At 40.0% G+C, this 14,445-nt stretch overlaps 1 protein-coding gene across 1 annotated transcript; it reads left to right on the forward strand.

Annotated features, from left to right (window-relative positions):
• The first annotated feature begins 526 nt into the window (after nucleotides 1-526).
• Nucleotides 527-13,919, forward strand: emc1 (ER membrane protein complex subunit 1). Its single transcript, XM_079559081.1, has 22 exons — nucleotides 527-662; nucleotides 1,201-1,328; nucleotides 1,484-1,549; nucleotides 1,623-1,716; nucleotides 2,008-2,136; nucleotides 2,288-2,414; nucleotides 2,786-2,935; nucleotides 3,148-3,315; nucleotides 3,395-3,466; nucleotides 3,669-3,767; nucleotides 3,854-3,950; nucleotides 4,684-4,800; nucleotides 5,473-5,672; nucleotides 5,772-5,921; nucleotides 6,482-6,643; nucleotides 6,740-6,859; nucleotides 7,114-7,251; nucleotides 9,856-10,029; nucleotides 10,325-10,535; nucleotides 11,102-11,186; nucleotides 11,260-11,389; nucleotides 12,836-13,919. The coding sequence occupies exons 1-22, from the start codon at nucleotides 571-573 to the stop codon at nucleotides 13,013-13,015; spliced, it is 2,889 nt and encodes a 962-aa protein (XP_079415207.1). The 5' UTR covers nucleotides 527-570; the 3' UTR covers nucleotides 13,016-13,919.
• Nucleotides 13,920-14,445: the final 526 nt, after the last annotated feature.

The raw sequence follows: 14,445 nt of genomic DNA on the forward strand, positions 1-14,445 counted from the left end.
CCATGGATAATAATACTTTAGGATGATGTTTTATATGTAACTGCATATGCGTTTTAAATGTATGCCGTTTGTATTTGCGTCTGTTAAGTAGAATGAACCCATGCACCAACAAAACAACTGGGTAGAATAGGATCTAAATAACCCAATGGCCAGCATTGTGTTGGCTCATAGTTGTCCATTGGATGATATAGTTAATAGCAACCCAATTTAGGTTATTTTATCCAGATTTATCTATATGGCACTGTGTAGTTGTCAACTGTATATTCCCATTTGAAAGCCTGTATGTGATCTGTTGCTGCAATCAAAATTAAATTAAAATGCCGTGTCAGAAGATGATGACAGACCTAACCTGAGTCTACACATTGTTACATTATAACCTATCTATTACTTTAAATCCTTAGTAGCCAGAGCTGAGACATTATTATAGATTAAACCACAACATAAAGATAAGAAAATGTATATGTAGTTCTACTCCTAAACTCCAGGGGGCAGAACTCCTCTTGCGAATGACAGCAGTGACGAGCCACTTCCTTCTTCCTCCTCCCCCGATCAGCTCCATCAGCTGCTGCAATGGCCAAGATTATTCTGCTCTTTCTGAAATTACTTGGGGTTCTTTACACTGCCCAAGCTGTGTTTGAGGACCAAGTCGGGAAATTTGACTGGTAGGGGAAATATAGCTTAATCGGCTGCCTTTATAATGTGTTGCACGCATTTCATTCAAATAAACAGCTAATGCTAACACCTGCCATACATACCAACTAGCTCCGATCCCTGTTAATGTGAGGTCATTTTGCCATGGGGGAAAAAAACTGTTGTAATATAATGACATGGTTTATTTTGACCAGCTCCAATAATTCATGCTGAATGTGTATTGTTGAATGTGTATTATTGTGTATTGTGTTCATTTTAGATTTGCAAATTCATTTAAAAAAAAAAAATGGGTATTTGATTTGTCTTGAGTGTTGTTGTTGTTTTGTTTTATTTACATTTTAATTTTAGTCTTCAATATATAGCTTGCATCATAATCTATTCCAGTATTATTGGCTGTTGGAAATTGCTCAAGCCGTTGTACTTTTGTATCAGTGTTACCTGAAGTATTCAGAGGAAGACTTCCCAATTATGTGTTGACAGTCTGTTTATAAACCTATATGACTGCTGCCCTCATGCCTTCTCACAATCTCTTATTCTCCCTTTCACCAGGAAACAGCAGTATGTCGGCAGTGTCCGCTTTGCTCATTTCGACAATCAGATTCAGTCCTCCAAAAAGGTGCTTGTAGCCACCGAGAAGAATGTCTTTGCGGCCATCAACACAAGGACTGGAGAGCTGTGTAAGTAGAACCCTGAGTTCAGACGCCTCCACCTTTGATGTTAACGTATTTTTGTTTGAAATGAAGGTTTTAGAGTGAGTCCATTTCGATTTGCTGTTCTTAGCATGTGGCATTAGAGCTGACTTTAAACTTAAATTCTTGATCCATTGCTTTAGTCTGGCGCCATGTAGACAAGGCTGGACCAGAGGGGAACATTGATGCTCTTCTGTTGCAAGGACAAGGTATTGTTACGCTCGTTGTAGTTATTTTTTGTGTATGAATTTTGCATATTTAGATCTTAACATGTTTTTACAGATGCAGTCATGGTGGTCGGTGATGGTCGGATTCTCCGCTCTTGGGAGGTGAATGTTGGTGGACTGAACTGGGAGATGGTGCTCGATTCTGGAAGGTTTGTTATTTTAACCTTTCGTTTGGGCGCAAGTAATGATTATGAATGAGAGGATGTGGTCGTTTATTGTTAAGGGAAACAGGATTCTTTCATGAAGTATAGAAGTTAATAGCAGTGATACTGGAAGATGAGCTGCTTTACAATGTGCAATGTGTTACAGTACTATACGTTAGACGGACAGTTACAAATTACTCCAATATTAATATAGTAAATCAATTATGATCATTCATTAGCAGCACAAGCCATTAAAAACTCTTATTTTGCATTATTTCTTTGTTTTTTTATGTTTAGTTTTCAGTCTGCCTCTTTAGTTGGGCACCAGGAGCATGTGAAGTATGTTGCTGTTCTGAAGAAGGCTGCCATTTCTCTTCATTACCTTTCTAATGGACATCAGAAATGGATTGAGAATCTTCCCGAGAGGTAAACAAGACAAACACAGCTTGAATATGGCCTTTTCCTCGTTAAGTCTAGTCTGTTGAATATCTTTTAACATTTTGCTTTCAAATTTTACACACTAACGCAAAAGTTTGAATAAACCTGAATGATTTTTTTGTGTGTGGTTATTTACCAGCGACTCCGTGGATTACCAGTCTGTGTATTCTGAAGGAAAAGGAGAGGTGTTTGTTCTGGGGCTTGTACCGCACTCTCACATTACGGTCGTGGTTTACAGCATTGATGACGGGGAAATACTCAAACAGGTAAAACTATAGCGATTCCATTCAAAACCTGTATTAGTCTCATCGACACCATCTGCCTGAGATGTTTGTTTTGTACTTTTATTATATCTCTGTTTATTGTTTTATCAGTGGCGATTTACATTAACATGATAATAGAATCGAAATATAAAATCTAGCATGGTATGGGCAGAACAAGGCAGACCAATTCTCATGTTATAACCATAGTTACAACTAGGAAACACTAACTGTTAAGCTTTATGTTAAATCAAACTACATGTGAAGCGCCTTAGAAACTGTCTTGTTTAGAAAAAATGCTATAATAATACAGTAATAGCGCATTTTGCAGAGAAGGAATATAAAGTTCTATTCAATATGGTTATTTTCGTGTTCAGTTTACTGTTGAAGCTCCATGGATGTCCGACCTCCAGTCCAGCTGCTCTGTGATCGGGAAGGGCATGTTGACCTGTGTGGACGCTAGCTCGCTGTCCCTGAATATGTTAGACCTGCACGCACACTCTGAGATGAATCAGATCCCTCTACAGGTAAAGCTGCTACTCAAGGACAATATCGTGTTCACTCTGTCTCTTACAGTTTGTTTGTAACATGTTTGACAATATTATTATGCATAATCCCCACACTACTTTTGCAGATTATTAAATTCACAAGCTTGTTTTTCATATTATTCTGTGAGTCAATTGCAAACACAGTGGTTTCCTCTGCCCTTACATAGTCTTGTATATTTCTTCCGCTGCAGTCGATTGGTCTGGAGGCGTCGTCTTCTTTCCGCCCGGTGCTGGTTTCCTCTCAGCCCAACGCAGCTCGACCTCCGCTCTCCGAGTTCTTCCTCCAGATTGGACCCGACCAACACGTGCTGCTGCAGCTCAACAATGGACAGATACTCACACTCAGGGACTTCAAACCAGTATGTCATAGTTATTTCTTTATCTTTGTTTATCTGTGTACATACATTTGGGAATCTGTTCAAATGTCTTTGCGTGTAGGCCATGCTGGTGTCATTTGCTACCACCGGAGAGAAGACGGTCGCAGCGGTCATGTCGCCCAAAAACAAAACCGTGAGTAGATTTTGTTTTTATTTATGTTCATGTTTTTCGCCTTCTTAATACAAAATAGCCATATTTTCTAAAACATGGACAGTAGACGAATTCTCTAGCTTTGTGCTCCTGCCCAAGATGCTTCAATTATGTGGTTATTTGATTTCGATAATTGAAATTTTCCCAATAATTTAACAAAACATTGACTTGTCTATTTGAATAGGCCTCTAGTATTAACCTCTTCAGTGCTGAAACTGGACGCAGACTTCTGGACACGACGTTGATTTTTACCATGGATCCCAACGGAGGGAATCCAGAAAGGGTCAGTATAAGCTGCAGCTTTTCAAATCATGATCGTCAATCTTTCAGTCATTTCTATATGTGAATAATATACTTGTTTTTTTCCAGCTGTATGTGCAGGCGTTTCTGAAGAAAGATGACTCTGTGGGTTACAGAGTGATTGTGCAGACTGAGGATCACCAGCTCACATATATACAACAGCCAGGTACCTGCTATGGCAACTTCGTCGACTGAAATATTTTGTTAATTAATAATTTTTGCTTTTAGCTTAATTTAAAGTAGTTCATGATGACTATGTCTTGATACATGAGTGGACCGATGAGAAGTCTCATTGAGAAGTCAATGAGTCAATGACCAATGAGAAGTCTCATTTAACTTCTCATTAGAGCTATAAAAAACGTCTAAACATCCAGTGACAGTACCATAAATTTAAACGGAACAAAGAAGAAAAAGAAGAAATTCATTAGTCAACTTAATTTACATCACATTTTCATCGACTACAACTGCTTTAAAGCTAAAAATACAACAACAAAAAACAAACAACTAAATATTGACTAAAACAAAGAAAAAAAATGTCAAAAGACTTTACTAAAATTAAAGTTTGCTATCAAAATAAGAACTTAATGTGGAAGAGTGTCTTGATGGGTTTTGATCTGAAAGACTGGAGGTCTCTTCTTGATCCTACCACAGGAGGGCGATAAAGACACAACTTGAGATGATGATCCTTATTTAAGTCCACAAGACAGACACACACTTTAAATATTTTCAGTTAAGTTTCCACTATCCTTGTACTTTTGACCATATTCACACTGATTCCTTAATCTGTGAGCAAGGGACCCACTTTTTTTATTTATTTATTTTTACATGCATGGACCCTAGATTAAAATTATCATGATTTAACTTTATTGTTGAAAGTACTAAGGGCAGTTGTTTCGCAGGGCGAGTGCTGTGGACCCGTGAGGAAGCTCTGTCTGACGTGGTCACAATGGAAATGGTGGATCTGCCGCTCACAGCCACACAGGCTGAGCTCGAGGGAGAGTTTGGCAAGAAGGCTGGTAAATGCTAGGTTGAAGTTTGTTTTCTAAAGCGCATTTTCATATGAACTCTTGCAACAAACGATATTAAGATTCCTCAAGGCTCTTTACTGCGTACTAATTTACTCACTGTTAACAAAGATTTGAGGTGGCTTCTGGTGTTCTGTTGCTTCACTTGCTTTTGCTTTTGTCTTCCTTTTAATGCCTGACTTGGACACAGCAATTCAAGGTAACAATTTCTGTTGTCTTTTTGCACTTTTTACTCAATATTTAGTAGTTTATAGGATATAAGGGGAGGACAAGCCTAAATTCTGTGATTAAAAATATTTTTGATCTGGTGTATTTACTGGGCCTATCGGCATGAAGTTCAGCGTCTTCTCTGATTGAACATAAACTAAGGAGTTTTTATTTGGAGAGATTTTCATTCATGGTTAAATCAAACAGTTGATTTGTGAACGGTAAAAGAGACAGTCGTTCATACAGTTTAGATAGTTCCTTTGCAGCCTTGATCCCTAAAACACAAAGTCTATTGCAAAGCTGAACACATGTGCTCATAACTGTGTTTTGAAAAACTTTCAATGTAGAAAGTGCTCCATTTGCTTCTTGTTTTTTATCCATTTACCACAATAATTTTGTCCTGCTTCAACATGACCTACTTGTCATTGCCCTGACTGTATTTTCCTCTCCCTGCAGACGGCCTGATGTCCATGGTCCTGAAGAGACTCTCCTCTCAGCTGATCCTGCTCCAGGCCTGGGTCTCTCACCTGTGGAAGCTCTTCTACGACGCCCGACAGCCACGGAGCCAAGTCAAAAACGAAGTGACCATCGAAAACCTGTCACGAGACGAGTTCAACCTGCAGAAGATGATGGTGATGGTGACCGCCTCTGGGAAGGTAAACGTTTTGTTCGTGAGTTGCGACGAGCAGGAAATGAATACCATGATTATTTTCTGAAGGGATTTTTCGCCTCTTTCACCTCGTTTTTTCTTACAGCTTTTTGGCATCGATAGCAAGACGGGCACTATTGTTTGGAAACACTATCTGGACAATGTCCCGTCAAATGCAGCGTTTAAGCTAATGGTTCAGAGAACGACTGCACACTTCCCTCATCCTCCACAGTGCACTCTGCTCATCAAGGACAAGGTAATGGTGTTTTCATGTGTGGGTATTACGCAAAATCGACTTTTTAGAGCTCTTTACCATGTTACAATGTTGTTCTTGTCATCTCATTTTGTCATTTTTATGTTGCTCTTGGCTATTGTGTGGCTTTATTTTGTTTTTTTTACATTTTTGCCACATTTTTTGTTGCACTTTGATTGCTGTTATGTCACTTTTTTGTTCACTTTGCTGCTTTTTCTTTGCCCTTTTGTTACTTTCTCTATTGTGGTTTTTGGTCAAATTTTGCCACTTTTTTGAGTTTTGGTCATTTTTTTTGTCGCTCTTTTGTCACTTGGGGTTTTCACGCTTTTGTGTTGGGTTTTAATCCCCATTTTGGTCTTGTTTTTTTGTCACTATTTTGACGCTTTTTCTCAAGAAGCTTTTAAATTTGATTAAAGCCAAACTGGAGAAAATGTGCTCGGTTCAGGTGGGGATTAAGAGGTATATTTTCGAGTGTATATAATATATCTATGAAATGAAGGTCCAGAGTTTGTTGAATATGGGGAGAACAAAACCCCCATGACTTGTATCTTTTCTCCCTTCAGGACACAGGCCTGGCCATGCTCCATGTTTTTAACCCCATCTATGGAAAGAAGAGCCACGTCACCCCCCCTCTGCTGCCCCAGCCCATTCTCCAGTCCATGCTGCTGCCGCTGATGGACCAGGACTACGCCAAAGTCCTGCTGCTTGTCGACAACCAGTACAAGGTTTGTGATTCTCCAACTTTGCCACTGAATATTCAAATCCTTAACCACAATTTGATTATCTATGCATTCATTTCTGCGCCTTTGATCTTCTTCCAGGTTTCTGCATTTCCTTCAACAAAAAACGTCCTTCAGCAACTCCAAGACGTGGCTTCCTCAGTCTTCTTCTTTCTTATCGATGCAGATCAGGGGAGGCTGAGCGGCTACAGGCTGCGAACGGTAAGTTGTCATTTTGTCGTGATGCAGAAACAGCTCAACAGTTTTCGCTCATGTGATTTCTGTGTGTATTGATATTTCAGTAAATGTTTTTAGAGTTCTAAAAGACAGAGATAACATGTGCAGAAGACCACTTAGGATAATATAGTACTTTATAATTACTACCTCATGCGAGGCCACAGAAGTCTGGAAGGGGAACGGCTTTGTTAATTATCTTGGACACATTTCTTTCTCTTTTAACATCATTATATTTCCAGGACTTGTCCACGGAGCTGATCTGGGAGGTGGTGATCCCTGCAGAAGTGCAGAAGATTGTCACTGTGAATGGGAAGAAGGCAAACGAACACGTCCACTCTCAGGGCAGAGTCATGGGAGACCGCAGCGTCCTCTATAAGGTACTGATGTCACTTTGACAAAATATTTTAATTTAGCTTTTAAGTCATGCTAATTTAGTCGACCAAATCTACAGCCAAGCCCTAAGCAAGAATGGTTTGATGGTGAGGCCCTTTCATGCTGTGTCACTGTTCTAGTCTATTATATACTTTTCATTTGTCTTTAGATTTAGTCTTATTTTAGTCAGCGAAAGCATTACTTTGACGAAAATAATATAATTCATGAATTCATGAAGCTGGCATTGTTCTATGCTTCATTTTGCTCTGCTTCCCTTTTCAGCACAGCAGCAAGGGCTTGTTTTTAGCGCCCTCTGCTGGTGTTTTGCGTCACTACGTTTAAGTCTTAGGGGTATTTTCTAAAGTACCAGGGCTTGTTTTACAAGCTTGACTGAAGCATAATAAGAGGACTTGAAAGATGTTTTATTCATACTAAGCCAAATACACAATTAGCCTTTTGGCATCCGGTATTCTACATTAGGCTTGGTCTTGCAAAGTATTGTTTCCCAACCAAGGGCATGGAGATCCCTGGGGGTTGAATTGAACTAGTAAATTTCCCACTGTGATGAAAGAGAACCAGTCACATCGCTCTGTGTTCGATAAAGTCGTTAAAATGTTTCCCGCTAAGAGATGGAGAAAGTCGCCCACTGCTTGTTTAATATATCTGCTCGTCTTGCTCAGTCTTGCCTTTGTCACACCCTCGTTTTCACACATCACACCCTCTCGCTGAATCAGCTCCTTTTCTTTGGAGGGTGGGTGTAAAAATGACTAAAATCTCCTGTGATCAAAAGAGCGGGTGAATAAACCCTGACACAAGTGCACTTTGGTTTCTCTTTGTACGTGACGATCCCACTTTCATAATTGTCCTTCTGAATCACTTCCTCTCAGCCACTGTAGAAATAATGCTGGGGTTAACCATGTCTCCATTCACCAGCTCCTCTTTGTGTAAATTGTGGCCTATTTTAAGCTCTATATAAGGCATGAATCATCATCATCGTCGTAACTTTCAAGGAGCGGGACATCGCCTGCTTGTTTCCAGACAGATGATGATGCTGCTGCTTTGCTTTACGTTTTGTATTGCGTCCTCATGCAGACTATGTTTTATTTGATAACCCACTAAAAATATGCAATTGTCATGCACATCACCCGCCATTTTTGTGTATGCCTCATAATAAACTACTGCACAAAATTTTATAACAATTAAATCGTGTTAGTGGTTCTCATTTTAAGCAAGTCTAATATGTGTGAGAAGACAGAAACAGTTTATGGAAACAGGTTTATGGAGAACTCAATTGGGATAGAAGGTCTTGTACATCAGTAGTTCCCAACCTTTTTTGTTTTGTGGACCCCAAGTACCAAGAGATGGTGTTGAATTACTTGAAAGTGATAGAAAAAACATTGTATTTTATTGATACAAAGTAGATTCAACCTAATAAAGCTAAAACACTCAAAATCATTCATATTACTGCAAATTATCATTAAGCGCTAAAGTCACAAAATAAGTGATTTTACCAACAGGTTTTCTTACACGGTTCAAGGTTCTTTATTTGTCATTCCAACATGCCACAAAAACATGACACAATGAAAATCGGTCCTCAAGGCCCAGTGCCGAATCAGAAAAGATGTTTTAATTAGGCACATACTGTATGTTTCCTTCAGAACTCTATCTGTGGTTTATCAGGAGCTCTACCCACACAACAAAATCCACTTGTAGGGTCAAAGTAAAGCTCAAGACTGTTTTTTTATTATATAAAAAATTGAAAAATGAAAAATTGGTGCCTATAGATTTTCCATTCAAAACCATTTTCAAGCAGTATTCATATAATTTTCACTTTCAATTTAATTCCATGTACCCCTGGTTGGGAAACATTGTTGTAAATAATAACCTCATGGAAAGGAGCTATTTTGTTGCTTGTAACGACTGCCACCAAACGAGTCCATGTAAATCAGGGGTGTCATCTCATTTTGGATCTTGGGCTGAAATTCAGCTCCAATGGCGGGTCATGGGCCGCATATAATGTAAAGAGAAAATACTATTGAAAAAGCAACATTTTTCAATAAATGATTAAGAATATTGAGCGGTGATTTTCAAATGGTGCTGATTTGGTCAAAAGCCCGACAGGACTGTAGCCTAATGAGCATTATCCATTTACGCCACACTCGGTGGTAGTAAGCTGCTGTTGTAGCCGCAGCTGCCCTGTGGCAAGCTGACCATTTAGCACGTGGCTTTAATGTGGTGTTTATATCCTGTTCTCTGATTATCTTTTCTGGAAGTGTGGAATTCTTTCTTTCTTTCCTTTTTTGGCTGGTTGTTTCTTTAAAAATTCATAACTCTGCACATGAATGGTATTTTTTTTTTATTGTCATACTCAAAAATGTATACTCTACAAGTGAGGGCCGGATGTGGTGTTTGAACACAGTATACATTGTAGCGTCACATGAAATGGGAGTGGAGGACTTCCTAGGGTCACTCGGGTTTTTGCTTTAAGGGGTTCTTGGTTCCAAAAAATGTCGGAACCCTTAACCCAAATAACTTTACAAGCTGTACAACCATTAAAACTGAGGCCCAATGTCAAAACCTTTTTTTCCCTCTTCTTTTTAACCTTTTAGTACCTGAATCCAAACCTGCTGGCCCTGGTGACGGAGAGCACAGACCAGCATCAGGAACGCAGTTTCGTGGGAATCATTCTCATCGACGGAGTCACCGGAAGAATCATCCACGAAGCTGTTCAGAGGAAAGCCCGAGGTCCAGTCCACATAGTGCACTCAGAGAACTGGGTGGTGGTGAGTAGGAGGCATCCACAGACTAAATAACTGGGATTACTAACCGCATTCCCGTAAACATCTAATGGGGAAGTGTAGAGGCTTAGTCTACAAAGTAACAAATGTGAATATATGGGTGGAAAACTTTAGGAGGTACGAGAAATGAGCTACTTTGTAATGATATTTGCAGGAAATGTACTATCTGTTTCTAACGTCATCATAAAAAAAGAACAATTGAGAGCTGACGCACACAAACGAAAACAAACAGTAAAACCAAAATAAAAGCGTTTTGTAACCAGCTTCGTCTTTCCCACAGTACGAATACTGGAGCACCAAGTCCCGCAGAGTGGAGTTCTCTGTGATCGAGCTGTACGAGGGCATGGAGCTCTACAACAGCACCGTGTTTAGCTCTCTGGACCGGCCGCACGCGCCTCAGGTCCTGCAGCAGTCCTACATCTTCCCCTCCGCCATCTCAGCCATGGACGCCACCCTGACGGAGAAGGGCATCACCAGCAGGCACCTCCTCAGTCAGTTCCATAAATCTGTCAATAATCTCAAAATGCAGCAAAAATGAATAGCTTGAACAAAATTTCCTTTATCTGTTTCTGATGAGGAGATGACCTAATAACGTGGTTAAAAGCTAAAAGCATTCTGACTCTTGGACAATAGTCTACAATAGCGCACTCATTTGTTGATTTTAAATAGCATTTTTTTCCTTAGAGTGACTCGGCTGAAATGCATCTTTTTCATTGTGGAGTTATGCGGCAAATGTCATTAGGTGCAGCAGCTCCGTCAGACTAACCTACTTTCTTAGAGAAGAACAGCCCGCTCTGTCTGTGCGAATGAGATTTGCCACACTGCAACGTGACTATACATGTGGGCTATCTTCACGCGTGAGAAAACGGCTTCTCTTTACATTTTAACCTGCGATGTGAAACCTTTCTAAATGACATCTGAAGGGCTCTTGCGAATTGCTTTTTGCAGCAGTGACAAACCTTTACAGTAAACCACACTTGTACTTTTAATAAACTCTGTAATAGAGGGAATAACTTCATGTTCGGTCAAGCTAACACTTATTGTCTTCCTCTGTCAGTCGGTTTGCCATCAGGAGGGATTCTATCTCTACCGAAGATGTTCCTGGACCCTCGCAGACCTGAGATCGTGTCAGAGCAAAGCCGGTAAGTGCTTTCTGCTTTTTTAGAGGATGTGTTTTTTACTTTCCATATATATATTTATTGTTTTTGCTCTCAGTGAGGAGAACCTGATCCCATACGCGCCGGAGCTGCCGATCCGAACGGAGTGGTTCATCAACTATAACCAGTCTGTGTCGAGAGTCCGTGGAATCTACACTGCCCCCTCTGGACTGGAGTCGACATGTCTGGTGCGTTCGCTTTAGTTTCCCTTCCTTTCAGTGTAAATATTTTTACTTGCGGTCGATCGTACACTCTAAATAGATGATTCAAGAAACAGGTAAAACATTAAAGCAGTACTAAGTAACTCTTGCCCCTTGAGGCCATAAGCGCAACTGCAGGTGTCATGGCAAGTTACGATTTTTTAACTTATTTATTGTCTTGGAGAGTAAATACTACGCTGACAGGAAAGGCGAAGGGAGAGAGGAATATTGTACATCCAATTATACAATGAAAATATATTTTTTCACTCAAACTTGGCTGTAAATACTGTTTAAAGTGACGTTAGCCTGCAGTTAGCTTTGCCCGTTAGCATGTTAGCTTCTTCTTGGTGATTCCATTAGTGTGTATTGGTTGCTCCGGTCCGGTGGCAGTCAAGTTGCAAACATGGTTTTCTGGCCAGAGACACCAGAGGGGAATTAAAGACCCTCCAATCATCCCATAAACACTTGTATTACCCCCACAGGGACTACGAAAAGGATTTATTAAGGTAAACACGTTACTTAGTACTGCTTTAAAGGGGGGGCATTATGCAAAATCGACTTTTTAGAGCTCTTTATCATGTGACAATGTTGTTCTCTCATCAAAAACATACCTGGAGCTGTGTTTTGACTCACTTGCGCGTCTTTGAGTGATCTTTTAATCTTCCCCAGTGGATGCTCTTAGCAGAGCACCACCTAGGCCCTACCTATTTAGGAAATGCTTCCATAACCTCTTGATCTCTTGCTAAGCTTAATCCTCCTCAGTAAAAATACTCGTCATAGCTTCACAATAGCCACACAAGCCGAGAAATAAAAAAACAATCTCTTTATTTAAGCCAGCAGCACAGCAAAGGTAGGTGGTGGGAGTGAAGCTACCTGGGCCTGGAGGCGTAACTGCACCGTTGACAAGCCTCTCCCGACAGCACGTTGTTCAAGCACCCATCCGCAAACTTGTTCCCCTGGCTGTGGCCATCTAGCTTTCAGCCCGCGATGAGCTTTTTTTGTTTTCTTCATTGCCGTAAGAGTAACCTCCACTTTTCGCCAGTCCCGCACAAGTTTCTCGCTCACTCCAAATTCTTCCTGCTGCTCGATTACCGTTTTTTTTTTAATCTTCAGTAATACAGGAGTAGCAGATACAAGCCTTGAGCGCCCTCTAGTGGCCATCAGTGTGAAAATAACAAACATTGTAGGATTATATTATAAAGGATTTTGATATATAAGTCGCACCTGAGTATAAGTCGCACCCCAAGCCAAACTATGAAAAAGTGCAACTTATAGTCCAGAAAATATGATGAAATATTTCAGCTGTTCTCGATCAACATCGCATTTTCTAACCACCAAAGTGTCAGTGATAAAAATGTGTGTCGAGGTTATTACCAAATACCTGCCTAAAAATATCTAAAAGCATAATACGCCCCTTTAATTTCTTTTTTTCAGGTTGTCGCGTACGGCCTGGACATTTACCAAACCCGTGTGTACCCGTCGAAGCAGTTTGACGTTTTGAAGGACGATTACGACTACATGCTCATCTCCAGCGTCTTACTGGCTCTGTTTTTCGCCACAATGATCAGCAAACGTTTAGCCGAGGTCAAACTACTCAACCGGGCGTGGCGATAAAGTCCAAAACACAATAAAAACCCATCCGACTGCTCTACGCTGCACTGAGGACCCCCAGCTCTGAAGACACGAGGCGGCTGAGGAAGTGCCTGTAGAAAAACCCAGGTCTTAAGTTTGAACTGTAGGAACCGCACTGAACGGGTGAACCAAGGGATTAGAATGAGTTTTTGTGTGTTTAACTTATTTTGTGAGATCATTATAATCGTGCCATTAAATTTAACTGATAAAAGGTAGGTTTATTAAAATTTTACTTGCAAGAAATGAATAGGATAATTTTATATATAGCGTTTTTGCCTGAATAGAGAATCAACTGAAAGTGTGAAATGTAGTAATGCTTGTGATTCACTATAGCAGTAACACTGACTACTGTCTCCGTGCGGTACCCACTGCTATTGTTGGAGTTTACGGCAACTGAACTGTGAATGATGTCGGCCTGCTGCTGCTGTGAACGGATGTGCATTTGACAGGTTTCACAAAAGTAGTGTTAAGATTTTTGCTAAAAATGTTGACAGCTTTTCCAGGTTTAAACATCTGTTATCCTCGTCAGAAATGGAAGACGAGCATAAGAAGAGGAAAACGCTTCATAACTGTCACCTGTACATAAGGGCCATGAGCCAGTCCCAGTTCTGTCCTTTAAATACGGAGCTCTTCCTCTTCCTATGTCAAATACCATAATGTAAACTTTTTTTTGTCAAAGTCTCTTCTCGTATTCCCACTTTGTTGGTGTACAGACCAAGTAATAATTTGAAAAACACGAAAACCTGTCGTATGCTTCATATGTTTTTATAAAATACGTGTTTCTTTTCCCTTTGAACACTTTCAAAATGTCATGTTTTATGAACAGGCTTCATTTTGCAGCTCATACAATGTTTGTCTTACTCATTGTCAACCACAGTGGTCAATTAAAAGTTCTCTACAAAACTTTCTACACATTAAGTGGCAGTACTTTTAACTTCAGCAATACACGATTCAGGATTCAAAGACTAACTTTTGTCTTGGTGTTGCATTATTATTACAGGTAGTGCAATAGATTAGGGTCTATTAAAGAGCCCAGTTTAACATTGAGGTGCAGGGCTGGTAAGAATTACATGGCGTAACTATGGCAACTGTAACAATGCGGATTTCCAGTCTTAGTTTATTGCTAATTTCTTTAATTCCTGGGCCAGTTCACATGGCACAAAAACTGTCACAAAGTTCATCTCTTCATATGAACTGTGGTCTAATTATTCTCATAAAGGCATCCAAAAGTGGTGACAAAATTCCAAAACGTGTGTGACGTTGGCCAGTAAAATAACTTTCAGCCACAAGAATAATATGGCAGGTTTGTGAATCCAATCAGTGAAATAATGATCAGGGAAAACAGATATTTTATTTTTGGACATTTCTTTCAAAATCTGTTTCTCTCCCATTGGATTGTATTGGATTGGCAC

Source organism: Gobius niger (genome assembly GCF_951799975.1).
Source record: "Gobius niger genome assembly, chromosome: 6".
NCBI lineage: Eukaryota > Metazoa > Chordata > Actinopteri > Gobiiformes > Gobiidae > Gobius > Gobius niger.